At 37.6% G+C, this 20,043-nt stretch overlaps 1 protein-coding gene across 1 annotated transcript in view; it reads right to left on the bottom strand.

Moving 5' to 3' along the window:
- Positions 1 to 279: 279 nt before the first annotated feature.
- LOC102085297 (sodium channel protein type 5 subunit alpha) overlaps positions 280 to 20,043 on the bottom strand; it is a 33,334-nt gene continuing 13,570 nt past the window's right edge. The window contains exons 12-27 of the mRNA XM_065050380.1: positions 19,542 to 19,664; positions 17,869 to 18,107; positions 17,318 to 17,518; positions 16,204 to 16,557; positions 14,089 to 14,518; positions 12,998 to 13,155; positions 11,788 to 11,908; positions 9,183 to 9,337; positions 8,159 to 8,332; positions 7,777 to 7,884; positions 6,105 to 6,383; positions 5,236 to 5,289; positions 4,623 to 4,764; positions 3,912 to 4,012; positions 3,344 to 3,614; positions 280 to 2,017 (exon numbers count right to left, since the gene is read on the bottom strand). Of these exons, the coding sequence (XP_064906452.1) occupies positions 819 to 2,017; positions 3,344 to 3,614; positions 3,912 to 4,012; positions 4,623 to 4,764; positions 5,236 to 5,289; positions 6,105 to 6,383; positions 7,777 to 7,884; positions 8,159 to 8,332; positions 9,183 to 9,337; positions 11,788 to 11,908; positions 12,998 to 13,155; positions 14,089 to 14,518; positions 16,204 to 16,557; positions 17,318 to 17,518; positions 17,869 to 18,107; positions 19,542 to 19,664 (4,109 nt within the window). The 3' untranslated portion in view covers positions 280 to 818. The remainder of the gene's footprint in view (positions 2,018 to 3,343; positions 3,615 to 3,911; positions 4,013 to 4,622; positions 4,765 to 5,235; positions 5,290 to 6,104; positions 6,384 to 7,776; positions 7,885 to 8,158; positions 8,333 to 9,182; positions 9,338 to 11,787; positions 11,909 to 12,997; positions 13,156 to 14,088; positions 14,519 to 16,203; positions 16,558 to 17,317; positions 17,519 to 17,868; positions 18,108 to 19,541; positions 19,665 to 20,043) is intronic.

Here is a 20,043-nt window from a genome sequence, read left to right as displayed (position 1 = left end):
TTGTTTATGGAGTGACTGATAGACACACAGCATGGTTGCCTTTGCCTCTCCGCCAGAGAAAACCAGATTAAAAAAAATAATCCTCATGGACAAAATACAAAGCAAGATTTTGCTTATTTGAGTAAAACCTCTGGAATACTGAGAGCTGTATTTATCATTTCATTAAACTACAGTAACACAACTACAATAGCATACATGCCATGACTTGTTCTGTAAATCAACCATATTGGAAGAAGTCCACTACACTGTGGCATATCTGTGGATCATGCAGTGGCTATGTTTGTGGTACATCAGTACTCAAAACATTAAAAAAAATCAGCAGCCATTTGCTTAAGAGATTTATAATGAGAGTATCAGTTAGGAATGGATAAGAGTAAATTTTAGCTCCTTTCCCTTCAGCAGTTTATCTTAACATTGACATTCTTTTCCTGTTCTCTGGTAGATCTGTTGTCACTTGGACTTTTCTCCACTTCTTGCACCAGGGATAATGTCGGCAGATGTTACCTATCACTGCTGTGAACACACAGCAGCACCCAGGTACCATGGGACCCGCTTTGCATTGGGGTGCCCTTGGTCAAACAGATCCGAAACCTTTCATAGCTTTTGTCTCTGCATGTGTAAATATTGAACAAAACTGAATATAGAAGAGTCAAAGGCTACAATTTAGCAGCTACCACAGTGATCATGCCTGACTGTGGTTAACTGATCATGACCAACAAACTTTGTTTAATAGGGAGGCTGCCTCAGCTGACATGAATTTTCAACATCAGTTTCTGTGAACATTTTAAAATATTCTAAATAACATTGTCACTGATGAACTATTTAACATCTGAAGATTGTTGATTATCTGTAATTTCTTCATTCTCAACCATGAGATTGCCACTACTGGCTCTTGTGACACTGTCATATGATGGAGGAACGGATACTGAGGACAAAGTGTCAGACTTGTCAGGACTCTTACCATACTTTTGACCCATCATAGATGCAATAAGTCCTTCCTTTTCTGGAGCAGCATCTCGAAGAGTGTCAATACTGCAAGTTCTGCGATGGTGCAGGTAAGAAGCCTGCTTTACACAGCGCAGGAGCAAATGACTCCTGTAGGCACGCTGGATGACAGTGGCAGAAGCTTCCTCTTGTCTGTGTCTGAGTGTAGTAGAGATTGGCTCATAGGAATTTTTGGATGGATTGGCAGCCATGAACTTCTCCTCCATTTGTACTTTCAGAGTATCCATCTCCCCAGAATCTCCTAACACTCGTTTGGTAAAAGCAAACAAGATATCCAGGCAGTGGATCCTATCTCCACTGACCATAGGTAGGTCCATTGCTATGAGTTCAACTTTGTTTGGCTTTGGTACCCGTAAAGGTTCAGCCAGAGCATCTGCAAAGTCTGAAAGTGCAGAGAAAGTTATAAACTGAGTTGCCTCAGGATCAAACTTCTCCCAGATTTCATAAAATATGTCAAAGTCATCTTCCCCTAAAGGTTCTGTACTTTCCTCAGTAGCAACATTGAAGTTCTCCAGAATAACAGCTATGTACATATTTACAACAATGAGAAATGATATGATGATATAACTTACAAAATAAATAATACCTATGGCAGGTTTACCACATTCACCTATAGTACCATTTAGGTTTGGATCACAGTATGGTGGCCCAGTGTTTAAAATAGGACTGAGAAGACCATCCCAGCCAGCTGACGTGGTGATTTGGAAGAGACAGAGCATGCTGTTAGCAAAGGTCTGGAAGTTGAACATATCGTCAATGCCAGCTTCCATCTTCACGTAGGCAAAGTTAGCCATGCCAAAAATAGAATAAATGAACATGATCAGAAAAAGCAAGAGGCCAATATTAAATAGAGCAGGTAGGGACATCATTAATGCAAAAAGCAGAGTTCGAATTCCTTTGGCAGCCCGGATGAGTCTCAGTATTCGTCCAATGCGAGCCAAGCGAATGACCCTGAAGAGTGTAGGTGGTAGGAAATGTTCAAATGCTTTACCAATGCCAGCAAGCAGTAAGGCTAAAATGAAAAAGATAACAACTGGTTAGAATATAATTTCTGCTTAACTAGTAGTAGGATTATAGTATCTGTACAGTTGAAAAATTTCTGATGTGTGTGTGCTAAGATGTGCTAAGACCCTAGCAGAATAACCTTTAATAGTATTTAAAGCTCAAAAATGAGCTGTAGAAATCAGCAATTACGAACTACATTCTTCAGCCACCAGAAGATAGGACCCATTGCACTAAGAATGGCAAGCACCTTTCTGTGCTGTTTTAAACTTCAAATATCAATATCAATCAAGACTTGTTGACTTCAAATACTAACACTGCAAAAACAAACTAAGAAAACAATATATAATAACAACGTCGTGGTCGTAATTTAAATAATATAATCAAGAGATGTATGTAAAACTAGTGATGAACATAGAAGTTTTGCATGCCACTGTACAGTGGCATTTAGTTCATCCAGGGACATAGCTACACTTGAGTGTCACTTTATCATTATTTTGCATGAAAAAATCACAGATCTAGTAGCACTAGAAGAGATTTGGCTTTTCTAGGTTTAGATGTTTTGATACATTTTTTTGGATATCCACTACAGGAACTTAATTTCTTGAGGAAGAGCTATACTGTCACTGCCACCCAAAATGTACCTCATGCTGGAGAAACAAAATACTTTTCTTCACCCAAATGCCTTCTGCTATTTTGACAGTACTGGCCCTAGAAAAGGTTAAATTGGCAGGAGAGCTCTTTATTCCATTCTTCCTTTGCCTTCCCTTCGAAGAAAAGCTAACGCATTGGTGGTGTTGTTTTCTATTTTGTCACACCCTTTTTTTCAATCAGCTGTGCCTGTGTTTCCAGAAACTGAATTCTATAGCCTATAAACTAATTCCACTCTTCATATTCTCTCAATTCAATTCACTGTTACAAACACAGATGACAAAACCCAGCAATTTTCATCTGATTGAAGATTTCTTAGTTGCCCCTAAACTTGGAACAATGGAAATTATCGCATAATGTAGTACTGGTATGATGGGTTATTAATTCTGCCTTTCAGACTAGAAAAATACAACCTAAAGAACCATTATGAAACATTTTACTTAACATAGTCTACATTTAAAAAAAATATATATTTCTATCAAAAGAATATAGTAAATATTTTTGAAATCTTATTTAATATTATTTTAATAATATGGAGGGGGTTTAGATCATGTAGTTTTCCTCAACAATTTATAGTATTATGATTTCCAGTTAAACATTCATTTGCAGTTAAAAAATTTTATCTATTTTTTTCCTGAAAAAAATAATAATTTGCTAAAGAATACACCAAACCAATTTTACTTACCAATAAGTGACATGATCACAACAACTAAGTCGAATATGTTCCAGGCATTTGAGAAGTAGTACTGCCGCAGAGCCACCAATTTCAGTACACATTCCGCAGTAAAAACAGTAACGAAGAGTATATTGATTTTGTTAAGGACTTCAGTCTTTGTGAGACTTTGGTCATAGGTTTCTACCATCATGGAGACCATGTTAAGGCAGATGAGAACCATGATGACAATATCAAAGGCTTGGCATGTTACAATGTCAAAAAGGAACCCTTGGAATCTGTTCTAGAGGAAAAAAGAAACACATCTGGCATCAGTTATAGAAGTAGGGAGTACTCATCTGTACATGTTTCCATCAGCTCCAATTTTTACGTTGAAAAGTTATTCAACTATAATGAAGTCATAGGAGTTTAGGAAAGGCAGAATATAAAAATGACATTAAAAATGCCTTCAGAGCACTAAGTATCAATGTGAAGACAGTATAAATATTTTGTATGCAATATGTAAACAGATGCATTTTTCAGTGAATTAAATTGCACTTTTGAAAGGCATTTTCTCTTTGAAGAATTCAGACAGTCTTACCAGTGGTCTTGGAATGGGTTTTTGAGGTTTTTTGGATCCCAACTTTTTCATTGCGCTGTAGTATTTTCTCTGTTCTTCTGTCATAAAGATATCTTCCCCACCTAAGTATATAAAGAAATGTCACAATTTTGGTGAGAAAGCAGCACTATTGTAATTGCAAAGTCTAAAATGCTGGAAACTAACACTTCTTGCTGTTCACATCTTACTAGCACTAGCCCTTTTCATAATTTGCATCCAAAAAAACAGAGTGGCACAAACCCTAAATTCACAGACAAAAGTCCTGGCTAGCTCAGAAAGCACAAAAATAAAGGAGCCAGTGAAAACCTGGATAGGAACAACTCTTTCCCTGGCTTCCCACCTCCTGTTCTTGTTGAATTTTCAAAATACTCATCAGAGCATCCGTCCCAAAGCATTTTCTAAGTAACGCGTCTCATGCTGTGCTTAGTGCCAAAAAACAAGGACCAAAATTTTAAGGGGCTGCAAAGAAGTCATCATTGCCTTTGAAATGCTGGGAATGAGCTGGGTATTCAGGTTACAGGAGAAAAGAAAGAAGGAAGAACCTCACCCTGGGTGTTACTTCTGCTGATTTAATTACTAATGCTCTTGTAAATGCCAATAGAAGTTTTAGATTCTGTGCACAGCAAGGACCATGTTCTGTAAAGACAGCATTGCTTGAGATACAGTGGGTGCCATGGAGCACAACCAATATACTTATCTTTTTCTTTTGTTGATTGAAATTGTCAATAATAACACCAACAAAGAGATTCAGGGTAAAGAAAGATCCAAAGATGATGAAGTTCACGAAGTAGAGATACATAAACACATTGTGTTCCATTTGCGGCTGCTCATCTTTCTGCAGGGAGGAGAAGCAAGACAAAAAATTATCAACAACAACATGGGTCCAATACAGAGTAATATTCATATTGCAAACCGCTTCACAAATTGATTCCAGGAGATTTACAGCCCTTCTGCTAATTCTGACAAAATTGGTATATCTTAACACTACCAATAATGCATAACACAAAATACTATATGTATACCAGATCTCCACTAATGATGCAGGGCACATGAAGGTGAATTCACATGGAGATCTTGCACTAGAGGTAACTGCATTTAGGTGAGTGGATCTGGAGTTGAATCCCACTCCCTATTACAACAGATTAGGATACTATGAGTCACTCACAAAAGAAATGTTTACATCGCCTGATAAAAATAATTACTGGAAAGATTTCTACAGGCAGCAGATATAAAAGTGAAAAAATCATAACGCTTTTGTAGAAAGCAATAGCATTAACAAATTACAGGTTTGAAGATAGTCACTGACCTCTCGTGAATCTACTGCTGCATACATGATGTCCATCCATCCTTTAAAAGTTGCCTAGAATGAGAGATTATGGAAAATGTGTTGAAATTTCAGTGTAAAATCACATAATACAGAATGTTAGAGATTGGAAGGGCCCTGGAAAGCTTATCCAGTGCAATCCCCCCATGGAGCAGGAACACCCAGATGAGGTTACACAGGAAGGTGTCCAGGCGGGTTTGAATGTCTGCAGAGAAGCAGACTCCACAACCCCCCTGGGCAGCCTGGGCCAGGCTCTGGCACCTCACTGAGAAGAAGTTTCTTCTCAAATTTAAGTGGAACCTCTTGTGTTCCAGTTTGTACCCTTTCTGTCTTCACATCATTTGCAATATTCAAATGACACTGGCTGGAGTAAGAGCCTTTGGTATGGTCACACACACTGCACTAAGCTCTGACTTCAGGGAAACGTGCTCCTGCTGCATGTCTGGCATTCTCAGCCTCATCAAGACGTGGAAGCTTGCTAAGGTGGGACAGAGCATATTGCCCTAGGATGTTGACAGGACAAACCTTCACTAGCATGGACTCCTGAAGGCCTTACAACCCTTATGGCTGAAAAAAAAAAAAAATCTCTATTACACAAGATTAATTTGGTATTTTCCCCAGGTTTTCATCTGAGACTGACTTAGCACTCAACCTCGTGAAGCTGCTGGAGGCTGAAACAGCACTTGTCCACCACATGCTTACTATATCGCCTGGAAAATCACAGCAGGATGTAATTTGTCCCCCTATTTCCATTATGGTCTTTTCCATCACCCACAGAGATGACTTGGGAGCTGACAGAAAGTCAAACCCATCTGACATGGTGCTGGCTAGTGAAGGCGAGCAGCACTTACCACCTGAAGAAGAGCCAGGTAGCCAGAGCCAACATTATCAAAGTTGACTTTAACATTGACCCAGAATATTTTTCCTGAGGTATTAGACTTTTTACAGTCCATTATGTCATTGATTGAATCATCTAATTCTGAATCTTCTTCTGTCAGGTTGACACATTTCCCAAACTTCCCAGCAAAGAGGTTCACTCCCATGATGCTGAAGATGAGCCAGAAGATAAGGCAGACAAGCAGAACATTCATGATGGAAGGGATGGCTCCCACGAGGGCATTGACAACCACCTTGGGTGAAATGGGAGAGGAAAAATATGCTTAAACAAAGACGACCTCAAGTTTCTGCTCCAATAAGCAGTCATTTAGTTATCTCAGCAAAAATAAAACAAATGTTTTCCATATAAATACTAGTCACAGCTGGCATGGGTATCTTGAACAAAGATTCAAAGGTATCTCTTAGACTTTCAAAGGAATAGTTGATATTTTGGGGCTGCTGTGAGCCTTTACCACATAAGTATACAACGTGAGTCCCTCTTCTTTTGATGACTTCCCATGGGTTTTGGAGTGGGGGATGTCCTGTTTGTGTGTTTCAAACTTTTATAACATAAAATTTCTGGACAATTTGTCCATAAGCACTAGTGCAGAGGATTGGATTATTAAGACTGTAGAAAGTAGTTTTTAAAAGGACCAGTAACAACTCTCCTCTAGTATTTTGCTAGATCTATTACTTTTAGTCAATTATGATTGTGTTTGGGGGTCTATAACCACGAGCTGAGTATTTTTCTGTGTTAGGTGCTGAACAAGCACAGAAAATGTCCATGTAGGTTTTAAGTGCATGCTAAGACATAACAGATTGCTTCATAACATGAGGCAGTGAATGGAAACAATGAGAAAATAACATAGAGTTTCACAGTGAAGATGGTGAACTGAGCAGTCAGGTTGCAGAGAAGAACTTGATGGACCAGAAGAAAAATGAAAGAGCTTTGTGAAGGCCACAAACATTCTGCACAGCAAGACCAAAAGTAAAATTGTACTTGTTTCAAAACTGACTCCAGACCCAGAAATTTTGACATTAAATTAATAAACAGAATGTATTCCTTTCTCTCCACCTTCACAGTGACAAGCATGTGATTTGTAATTACAGTCACATCCAGCAGTTTCACGTTGTTCTAGATGCTGCTTTGATGGAAAAAGGCAGCAAATATTCTAGAGATAAACACTCCTGCTCTTTGAAAGAAAATGTCTATTTGGAAATATAATTTGAGCAAAGTACCTCTTAACAGTCTAATGTCTTTGCAAATCAATCCAGTAGAAACTTGCAAAATGGACGTGATTCTTCCCTCAAATTCTCACAAATGAGAAAAAAATGAGAATTCTCAAATAGAGAATAAATACTACCTCAGTGAGACAGAAACACAACAACGACTGAGCAGGAGCAGAACAAAGTTCTACCTCGTCTAATTTTAGGTTCAATGGTACTAGGACTGATCACTCGAGGAAAGTCTATAAGTAACAGCCAAGTACAGAAGAGTGCAGCAGAGGTGCCTTTTCAAAATTCATTTTGTAAGTCCTAAACTGAACTTGAGATAGACCCCTGAACTTCATAAAGACACGGTCATGGGCTATGAAACTATTACATGCTAATTAGTACTGACAGGGTTTAATTTGTACTCAGTCTTACCCTCATCCCCTCAAATCGTGACAATGCTCTTAAGGGTCTCAGAGCTCGGAGAGTCCTAAGAGATTTCACGGCCTCAAATGTACTGCCTAAGAGGTTTATTAAAGAGGCCTGAATGGGAAGACAAAAGAAAGGATTAGCAACATTCTGACATATTTTTCCTTTATTGCTGTTAAAAAACAAACAAACAAACAAACAAACAAACAAAAACCTAACAAAACACCCACATCTCCCCATATTTTCAATGCCTGGAGTGCAATTTCCTGAGACCGTAATTAAAGGAGGTAAGAGTGCTGTCTTATCCTCATATCCAGAAAACAGTCAGTGATTCTGCTACTGCCTCCTGTGTCAGGACTCACATAGAAATGCCAAAGGCAGAACTTACAGCCACAATAAAGAAATCCAGCCAGCACCAGACATTGGTGAAATACTTTTTGAAGCCATAAGCCACCCATTTCAGGAGCATCTCCAGAACAAAGATGAAAGTGAACAGTTTGTCAAGAAACACCAATATCATTTTAATTCTTTTTCTCTCATTTATATGGATGTCTTCAAATGCCTGAAATCATAATATATAGATAAATGGCAAAAGTTAGAGATGAGCTTTTTAAAATGAAAGTTTATCATCATTAAGACCTCTTAATCATTTGATATGTGTTTTACACAGAACTAAACCTGGGATTTTACTCAAATCTATGTCAGCTGATAAAACTGTAATTCTCTTTATCCCTTCTCTTTCTTTTTCTCTGTCTAGTACACCCCGTGGACACACACATCATACACACCTAGGAGAGTATAAACTTAGAATCACAGAATAGTTTGGGTTGAAGGGACCTCCAAAGCTCATCCAGTGCCACCCCTGCCATGAGCAGGGACATCTTCACCAGCTCAGGTTGCTCAGAGCCCCGTCCAGCCTGGCCTGGGATGTCTCCAGGGATGGTTCATCCACCACCTCTCTGGGCAACTTGAGCCAGGGTCTCACCACCCTAAGTGTAAAAAATTTCTTCTTTAAATGAATTTCTAAAAATATACTTTCAAGAGGACCAAGTACTATTTGTTTTAAGTATTAAGAGTAGTCTATTTGTTTTAGTCACAAAAAATCTATTTCAAACTGTGAAATAACTTCCAGAGAAAGCCAGAAATACCCAGTATACAGTCAGAATAAAAACAGATTCTGAGAACTGCATATTTTAAACATTTTTCACTCTTTCTCATCATTTGAAATAGTATGAATAATGAATTTGCATTAATTACAGTAGTGAATAAATGACTGCTATCTGAAGCCTCTTTGTTTTTCTCCTGTTGAGTTCAAAGATATTCACTGTGTTTTCTGCTAAAAACAACTTATCTGAGTGCAAAATAAAGCTAAAATTCTTCTAAATAAATAGGTAAAATTGTGTTACACTAACCAGGGCTCCACTGCTCAGAAGAATCATGAATATAATAAAGGATTCAAACCAGGAGTGTTCGACAATCTGGTAGCAGGTTTTTCTCAGATTCCACCATGTTTCTCCTCCAAACTTTTTGGCACTTCCCACATAACAATGAAAATATCGAACACAAGCTGGAAGTGAGAGACAACAATGAAAGTATGGAATGAATGTACATGCATATGAAGGGTTGCTCAAGAGACGTCTTGCAAACTTCATTGTTCGATTTTTAAATGTTGTGCCATGAGAAAACCAAACCAAACCAAAAATAATCGAATTTTGTTTGTCTTGTAACTCTTATTTTTATACATATGAAGTAGGTGAAGGCCCTTTGGAAAACTTTCCATTGTTTCAAGATATATCTGAGACACTGGACTCACAAAACTCCAGGTCCATGGGAAGAGACTTGATGCTACAAAAGCCTTTCTCAGTTTCTGCACAGTTTGGAGAGCACAGACAAGATACCCTGGAACAAAAAGTCTCGGAGACAGAGAAGGTAAACTGTTGCTTTCAATATTGTAGCATCATATCCTGCCTTGCAGGGCATATTCATTTATTTATTTGCTTCTGAAAGTATGGAGTGAATGGTTTAATATCATATAACCTGCAAGAATGTTATATTCTAGCCAACACATAGGGACCATAAAATAAGAGATCTCCTTTCAAGCTCACCAAATTACTTCTTATAACAGGCCATGACACCAGGGCAAATTAACATTTCCTGACCACCTCATTACAAAACCTTGGCATTTATTACTTATCAATTTTGCCAAAATATTTTGCTAATATTTTCCTTGATGTGTGCTCTATGCTAATCCATGTTTCCATTATGGCAAAAAATTTCAGTCAGAAGGCTTCTGTCATTTCCAAGCATGAAAAAAATAATGTATACCTGTGTTATATATATATATATGATGTCTTACACACATATGAGATATTGTTGTATATATAACTCACATATATAATAGAACACAATATACACAAAAATTCTGATTATCTTTCCTTCAATAATCCCAGTTTCCCCAGTAATGTGGATCTGGGATTTAAAATGAGGCAGGGAGTGGCACTTGCACAAAATAGGGACTTTTTTTGTGCAGAAATCTGTGTTAGGTACAGATTTGCTGCATCTTCAGGGAGTTCTCCAATGGTTTGGCCACAGTAGGCACAGTCCAGCCTGGGACTACAGACCACAAACAAGACATTTCATGTTTCTTCTCTGGAGCAGGGAAAGACAAAAGAGAAAAATAAAATAAATAATAAAATAAAATAAAACAAAATAAAACAAAACAAAACAAAATAAAATAAAATTTATTTCTTTTGTTCTAAGGGTTGTACTAGCAAAACTCGACATCAATAAAGTAGTTTTGAAAAAAACCCTGTAGCTCAGAACTCTGACATCTGTATTATTAATGCAATATTTGTGGTTTGTTTTTTCTGGAGAAAACAAAATGCAATGTAGGTACAGTCGATCTCCCTCTGGATTTATATGTATTTTTACTATTATGTTATACATCATATTATTACTAGGCAGAGAATACTTTCCATTCAGGCACAACACCCCTCTAGCTTCAAATAATTCCTACATGCTTCACTGTTATTGACTGAATCCTAAAACTGTGCGCTAGAAGTTTCATTGACCCAAAAAGGGCACAATACCAAAACAAACAAACAAAAACAGAATAGAAGAAAACGTGGGACCTGCGTCAAAATGGTCATGGTGAGCCAGGCTGACTGGGTGAGCAAAGAGCAAGTTGGAGTACCAGCAAGAATTTAATATAACACACTTTGATAAAATGAGCCTAAAAATTGACCTGACCTGGTTTGTTCTCTCACAACTCATACAGAGAGTGCAGTGATTACCCCGGCTGTCAGTAGTGACAGTTATTTGACAAAAATCTCAAGAGCTATTTCTTTTCATTTTATGGAAACCGCATACTATTACATACGTTAGGGTAGGAACAATTTCTAAAAGTACTCAACACATCTCATAACAACTAACAAAGCTAAATGTTGTATGATGAATGGAGAGAGAATTCCCAGATTCCCAGATTATCATCCTATAGAAATTCAACTTCATCCTAGCATCTTCTCTCTGCTTTTTTCACTCATTTGTTTCTTATAGAGATTGCTCATGAAATGCTATTCAAGGAATAATACTTTGCATCAGTGCAAATGTTTAACAAATCTGATGTGCCAAACACCTTGTTCCAGGGGCCATTGTCAGGTGAGAACTGATCACATACACTTGTCTTATGTTAATCCCCCAAATGTTACCTTGATGTTGTCCAATAGAGTGAAATTAATTTCACTTCACTACAATAATCTCATATTTTAGGGTTGGATCTATGCCATTAGCCAGGTCCCAGTTAGAAACAACTGGCTTTAAAGGAAAAGGGGTTGATTTTTCAGGTGCCACAATCTATCTGCTGACTAGAGAGGGACAATGATTTGGACAATTTATCTCATTTCCAGATAACTAAAATTAGCTGAAAATAATCTTGCCCAATTGGTTCAGCATCCCTAGAGAACCAAGTCTGGTTTTTGCTCTTCTCACTTCCCAGTAGTGAAACCATGAGAGTCTTACCTTCTGGAAAACATTTTTCTGGAGTCTTGAAGTCTTCAGCAAACTCTGGAATCTGCCTCAAAAGATCTTCAGGGTTTGTCAGATCCACGGTGCTGCCTTCAGAAGAGCTGACACTGTCAAACTACCAAGCAAAATAAGATCAGGTATTGATTATTTCTACATTCAGCTCCAAATGAATAAACTCATCCATATACAAATAAGATTCAAAATTCAAACTTGGCTAATATTTCAAGTAGTGTCGGCAATGGAACAAACTTTGTGATTTTAGAAGTATATGAGTTCTAAGTACCAATCAAAATAGGGCCAAAGCTGTAGAATGACAATATCTATCCACACGAAACAGATTTAACTGCCTAATAAGCTGGTAAATTGAAGAGCTTTTGAATTGCTTATAACTATATGTAGTCCTCAAAGCGGAATGAACTACTTGGGTCAAAACCATGGCATAGTATAAAGCTGCATTCAAACGGGAAAACCAGATAAATATACCTGGTATTGTACGAGGAACTGAGCACCCATGACAGTATTTATGAAGCAGAAATTGGAATCGCATCGCGTATTCTCCAATTACAAAGCTTTTCGCTATCCTATTACACTGAATATAATATATGATGAGTCAGCAGTGTGTTACAAATTACTTTATGCTTTTGTTCTTTTATATTGGTGTGATGCTGTCTGTTACTTTTTTAATGTATTCTTTCTTCAAAATTATTCTAAACATATTTTAAATTAACAACTACTGTGTTTAATGTCATAGTGAGAAACTCAATTAAAGTATTACATTTCTTGAAAAAGATACTTAGGACACAGTCAGACTTGCTGGAATTTCCCACTTTTATGTGGAAGCGTATCTTTTTATGTCTTTTTTTTCCTCCTCTCCGGTTTTTCGTAGACTCAGATTTCAATAAATGGAAAGTAACACAGAGAATTTTATGAATTATTTATTTGAATTGAATTATTTTGTAGTTCTTCCATTTCTAAACACTGTCTTGCCTATACATACGTTTTTCTTAAACATCGATACCTAGAAACCCAGCATGGCTTCGATTTCATTCACTTAATTCTGGCACCTTCATTAACCTGCCCAATCGGCTACTGCAAGCTCAGAGCTGCTGCTCCCACTAAATTCCAGCAAAACCTTGAACAGAAATATACCTGTGCTTGACTATTTTTGGAAAGTCAATACCGTAGGAAAAAAAAAAATGGTTACTTCATTTTGCTCTGATGATGACGGTTCAAGCTTCCTATCCTTTCCAAGGTAAAGCACACTGAAATCTTCAGAGGAAAATCCTGATCCTTTGCTCCAGCTTCCTGAAGTTTTCCCTCTTTCTCCCCTTTGCCTCAGGTGATTTTCATCCTGAAAATAATCTGTGGATTAGAGGGGGTTTCTTTTCTCTTTCGAAGGGTGGACAAGTTGGAAGGGAAAGAAAGATAAGACATGCATTTAATTTAAAGTGGATCTCTCCAGACAAAAGCCAAAAGGTATGATCATTTTGAGTCTCTGATTTTACCTAAGGATAGAGAAAGGGAATTTTTCCTGATGGACATGCAGCAAACTGAGGAATTAGTACTTTAGTGAACTAGTCAAAAGTTAAGCTAGAATTTATGCGTAAGTATTAAGAAAGAAACTTAAGGTGGGAATTCTGAGACCAGAATGACATTCTTCTGTGGTTAAAATACAACTGAAAATTTCAGAGAATGCAAAGAAATAGGATAATATATGCTATTGTATAAGAAACATGATCTTAACAGAGTAGCTCCATACTTAATCCTTCTAAAAATTACTATGTAGTACACACAGCAAGGACAAATACAAAGAATGGACCAGAGCTATAACTTCATGTTATGAGTCTATGATAATGTTCTTTCTGCAGAACACACATTTTTGTTGTGCCATGTAAATAATGCCAAAATAGTTGGCATTATTTGCATAACTGTTTACATAAATATTACAAGTTCACCAAGGACTGGCACAGTTACCTAAGGGCTATGTAACTACCTGTGTGTAATACAATGTGTCAGCTATGAATCCCTGCAGCAAACCCAACGATTTATGGTCTTCCTTTTAAGACCATGAGAGACTCTTGATTTTTAAAAGGCTCCAAGTGATAATTTACCTTCACTCTAAATATTGATATTTTTGGTTCTAGTTCAAAATTTGGTAATTGTCTGGAAATGGGTCAACACATACCCCCCACGTTCTGCTAGAGACAGTCTTCTACCATACATGAACCCCTCAATATATGTGTATACATATATGCACTGTTCCAACACAAATAAAGAAATGTATTACCTGTTTGCTGCATTCTATGTCTGTAAATGTGCTCAGATTATCATCATCTTCAAAACCCTCGCTTGTATTCTCTGCTTCAGCAATAGGGACACAAACAAATATATTGGGATTGGTAATAAAATCTTCAAGATTTGAGCATTTGTCCGCATTTTTCTCAGCCCACTCATTATTGTAATTCTCTTTACAATTTTGTATTTCTTCACGCTTGAACCTGAGTGAGTTCTGCGCAGTCAACTTGATTTTCTTCCTCTGTGCTTTCTTTATATGCTTGAGCTTTCCACAACAGGTATCCCACATAACACTCTTCACATAGTGAAACCCCTTGTGAATCCGAGCAAAGGCAATCCGAAGATTGTTCATCTCTCCGTCATCCTCTGCTGTCTGGAGAGAGTCTGTACTGAAGGAATTCAGCAGCAGTGCAATGAAAAGGTTGAGAACCTGAAAGGCATTGAAACAATAATAATAAAATTAAAATTCAGGAGAGTAGCTTTCAGAAATCTAAATTCTAATTGTGAAGAACACAGATACTATAAAAGTTCAGTCTTACTGAGCAAGCAAAAGCAAGGTAATAAAGAAATGACTATGACTGATCACATTATGGTTGAAGAAATAAACTTCTCTCTCAGAAAGTCTGATGTTCTCATGAGCTTCTTCCACAAAATGTTATTTGAAGTGGTAGCTAAAACAGATTTGTGCATGCCAAATACAGTATTTGGTCAAAATAACTTTTCAAACGTTATAGTAGTAATAAAAGCTATGATCATGGCTTGTTGGTTTAATAATATCTCTTCCTTCTTCAAACTACAATTAAATCAGGCCTCCACGGAGCTACTGCCAAAATACTATATGAGATCCGGAGCTACTTCCAAAATCCTATATGAGATCAGATTCAGGCCAGGCTATTCCATTAAATATGCAACACTGTCACAAAAATAAAGGAAAATCAAGAGAAGCTCAAAGTGAGGTTTCAATTTAAATAGAAGAATTTATGAACTTCACTCTTTTTTTTATTTCCTAAGGGAATGGGAGAATTTTAAATTTTTTTCTGATGTTGCCATATGGGATGGAATCTATGTATCTTAATTTTTATGGTGTCAGAACTGGGCAGATATCCCCCCTGAGTCATTGAGGACCCCTGTCAGTGGAGAACATTGGCCCTCCAGAGACCAGTTCATCCCATCTGTCTTAGTTATTGACCTTAAGCTGGAACAAATCTCACTCTTGGATACCTTTCTGTTTCCTTTGATACTAAGAAAGCCTAAACAAGGAGTGTAGGCTAAGCACTTAATTGTTCGACAGTTAACGTTAAGTGATACAAATAACTCTCAGAGCATTTCATCCCTGAAATCAATCATTGCATTGTAGAACAGCTGGGACTTTAAACCTGGGTATTCTGGCTTCAGCCAAAGAACAGGTATTTCCTGTAAGGGACTGCTCAAACTTAATTATTTTCAGCAGTTTCTTGAATTAAGGGAAGACTGGTATATGAATGACACTAAGACTGACATGGCAAACAAAGCTACTAACAAAAGATATTTATGATTCAGGCAGGAACAAGGGAACAGGACTAAGAAGGCAGCCTGTCCCTGGGTTGAGTTTGCCATAGTAGGATCTAGCTCTTTGGTGTAAATGTGCTTAGAGATTATCAAAGAAAATCCTGATTTCAGGGATAGGAGTGTAGGTTCTGCCATTTGCTGATAAAGAATTCAATACATGGGATCTTAAAAAAAATACCAAACAAACACATTTGAATTTACAGATGGACTTAAGCACTTAGCTCCACTAATTCAAGCGGGTAAGCCATAAGCCTTACTGGTTATTTCCATCCAAATCCCAAAATGTGAAGAAACATAGTTGCCTGTATTATATTTACTGCAAAGATATTAGTTGTTACATTGCCATGTGAAAAGGTCAAGTGAAGCTGTGTGCAGAGCACACAAATTGTGAAAAGATGGGCAGCATCTCAGAAGTGAAAGGCAAGAGCGGTTTTTGCAGACCATAACATGCACAGATCACTCTTTCACCTATGTTTCGGGAAACGACTTGTTTTTTTTTGACAAAACGGCAATTAAGTAGATTCTACCATAGACGGGATAAAGAGAAGAAAATTCTGGAAAACTCACCACTAAATTTCCTATCACCATGACCATCAGAAAGACAAGAAGGCACAGTGGTGGTCCAGCGACAACCATGCAGTCCCACATGGTTTCAATCCATTCTCCACACAGAATTCGGAAAATGACAAGGAATGAGTGGTAAAAGTCCATCATGTGCCAGCGTGGCTTGCCATTTTTGGTTATTTTATGGCGGTTCTCCCAATAGCTTCTCCCAAAAAGTTGCACCCCTACTATAGCGAAAATGAAAATGATGATTGCCAGGACGAGGGTCAGATTACTTAATGCTCCCAGAGAGTTACCAATTATTTTAATTAGGGTGTTTAAAGTTGGCCAGGACTTCGCCAGCTTGAAAACCCTCAGCTGTGTAGAAATATAAAACATAATGTTAGATGTTGGTAGAAATAGCCCATCTTTTCACCACTCAATTCTTGCAAAAACTATTTTACAGATATTCTGAACTATTCCAGCAATGTAATATTTGTGACACCATGACACAAGTATTATTTCAAGTATTTATAGCTTTTTTTAAATTATTTTTCTTTTTTTTTTTTTACTGGGCAAATTATATAGGACCAGACTAACTTGAGTCCCTGGTAAGTGTTTGACCCACACATGCAGGGATCCATACAATGCGTTTGATGTAGACTATGGTGCTTGATTTGCATGTAACACAAAGGACAAAAGCTGGGAGACCGGCTACTATATTACTATAAAATGGCTCTATCTTTTGTAAAGCAACCTAAATTGGTTCACAGAATACAATATGCATACCTTAACATCATTTCACGTCTGTTTTAAGCATTTTTTTCCTATATTTGTACTCTAGCACTTTTTTGTGTGTTTCCTGTACTAGATTTTATTTTTGACACCACTTTTATAAGTTGTCTACTCTGTAATATTTTTTCCTCTGAATATTTCCTAGTACGTTCAAGAGAAATATATATCTTATTGAACTCTAATATCACAGGGAGTTTAAGACTCTGTTTCATATTCCTAGTGCCAAAAGGAGCCGGGAGGGTGGGGGAAATCATTTTCTGCATCCTAACTGCAGAAAACAGAAGTATTTTCTATTTATTCACAACATAATGCTTTATACAATTGAGTAAGCATGAGGCATTACCAGTCTGAAGGATCGTAAAACCGTGAAGGTTCCTCCTCTTTGCCTTCCTTTTTTGCCTTTGTATCTGGGTAAACTTAGTTCAATTAAACTCAGGGTGACAATTACACTGTCAAAAATATTCCAGTGCTGCTGAAAATAATAATAAGGATCTAGAGCAATGATTTTTAAGACCATTTCTGCAGTGAAGATTCCTGTAAAAACCTGTGGCAAAGAAACAGTAGCATCAGCCCAAAAGTTGCCATGAATTTATCTTATCTTTAGGTCCTTTTCCCATAAATAAAGTAACTGTTCATGGACAGGTCAACAAAACCCATTTTTATGAACTCCTAATGCACTTTCAGTTAAAAGAGAAGGACCGTTTGCTGATTTCTGAGGAGTGTGTTAGAAACACATCAATAAAACCTGGGATTTGTCCATATTAGAAATTTAGAGTTTATAAATGCACAGTCTGCTAATCTTTAGTTTTTACAGTTACTCTTGATGTCTCAAGTAAAAACACCCAATCAATCAATCCCTGGTACAAAATGTCACATAGTTGAGAATTTGCTTACCAAGTTGCCTACTTTAAGCATAAATTTAAACTCTTCTGACATATTGTTGTGCTCAAGTGCCATGAACAAAGTATTCACCACAATGCAAACTGTGATGGTGAGATCAATAAAAGGATCCTTTATGAAAGCGGCCACTTTTTTCTTGATTCTCAACCAAAGCGGACAACAGTCCCAAATTAGATACTTCAAAGCAAAATCTTTCAGGCATGGTGGGCATCTCCGCTGGGATTCTTCAAGTTCTAAATGCAAAAGAAAACCCCAATATGATTAAATAGTTATCACTGAGCAAGATGATGAAATAATAACTTCAAGTACTCAAAAGGCCACAGAAGAAAAAGGAAACCCCACATTTCACACAGAGTCCCGAAGCTTCCCTGTACTTTCTGCCATTCATGTAGTCCCTATGTCTGCTAATAAACATGAATATAAAATTCAGAGAAAATTGGATTCAAAACTCATTGACGCAAACTTAGTTCAAAAGACTTTGGATCAGATTTTATTAGTGTTCGACTCAAACTTGTGCTATAATAATCTGGCTAAATACAGATGTTTATGATGCAGAGGCCACATTGCAGCCTCTTGCACCAGGAGGTCTTTACAGTCAATATAGCAGCTAAGACACTTCTCACCTTGTCCTTACATAGATGTCTAGGACACTGGGTCTACCACACCCAACATCTGTCTCCTTTGACTCTCAAGGGAGTCCAGAGAGTCAAGGTCAGCTGTGGACATTCTGGTTTTAGCTGAGGCAACAGTGCCTTAAATTTGGCTTTAGGCCACTTCTACTGGAAACGACTGGTGCAAGTTGCCATACCTCTACATTTTCTACAGGTAAACATGGGATAGAAGCTGTTTTGGCTTTGTCGTTTACATGATCAAATAGAACTCTCATAGCCTTTCTTTCTTCATCATGAATATTAATGGTTCCTCCAAAATGCTTTTGACCCTGCTGAAGTCCTATGCAAATTCATTGACAAACTGGAGCTTACTTAAAGCTAAATAAAAGCACAGCAGGAATTATTAGTAATCTGAGTTTTGACAACCTGAAAATTGTTCAAAGATCAGATGAACCAATGGAAAACAAAACAAAACAAAACAATAAAGGCAAGCCTTCCTCATCTTGGTCTCCTGGTCCAGAAAACAACTAAAAAAATTTGGCCTGAAATTTTTCAGAAATTGCAACAAAACCATCAGTCAGCATGTCAGTGGCCCCCCTCCTCCCCCAATTCACCTGGAAAGGTAAGTTAAAAGAATAAAATAGTGAGGTTAAGTATTCAAAACCCAGAAGGTCCTGTAATCTTATTGTTAGATTCTGCACGCCTGTGTCTCTGCCACTGACACATCACCAGTCACAGTGTCGGGAGGAGAAGACAGTATCCCAGTCCTGCACCTCAGATGCCAGAGAAACTCCTTCCACCCACTCTCACTCCTATCCCCATCACTGTCCTACAAAACGAGATCTTACGATAGGCAAATGCTGTGCTCCAGTACATGAACGCTGTGTGATAATGTGTTTGTTGGTTTTTATTTTTTTCAAAGAGCCAAATTAATGACAAAATTCCTAACTATGCACCTACAAATCTCTGTTAACCTTTAGGAAGCATATTGACATTTTGGTCTTTCATGCTAGCGTTACCTTAGGACTGAAATAAGCATAATGAGGAAGCACTTACCCTCCAAGACACTGGTAATTATACTGACTGCACTTGCTGCCCTTTGTCTCTGAAGTGCCTCATTAAAGTGCTCCACTGACAGACGAGGAGGCAAGTGCATCATGCTGCTCTCATCATTTACAGCTGGCTGCTTAAAGAAGGAAACATAATTAGGGAGATACCACAGGAATAAAATTAAGTAGGAAGTGATGATGGGTAACTATGAAATTTAATGGGGACGATGACACACAGCCAAATAAATGTACCTTTATACAAGAAGTAATAGATGTTGAGACTGAAGGTCCTACTCTTCAGTAATAATGCTGCAGTAAATGGATCCTGCAAGCACGTAATAGCAACAAGGCAAGCACGAACCTTGGAAATAAGTGTATGAGGGGAAGTAAGCCTAGGAAACATTCCAGATACTAATGGAAAAGGAAAGATGGGGAATAAACTTGTAGAAAAGCCTCTCTACCCACTTGGGGATCTTACAGACAAAGCTGCTGCATGAATCTCAAGGTGC

This window comes from Columba livia, chromosome 2, assembly GCF_036013475.1.
Source record: "Columba livia isolate bColLiv1 breed racing homer chromosome 2, bColLiv1.pat.W.v2, whole genome shotgun sequence".
NCBI classification, from domain to species: domain Eukaryota; kingdom Metazoa; phylum Chordata; class Aves; order Columbiformes; family Columbidae; genus Columba; species Columba livia.
The sequence above is the reverse complement of the archived record's forward strand: the minus strand, read 5'-3'. Positions and strand labels throughout refer to the sequence as shown.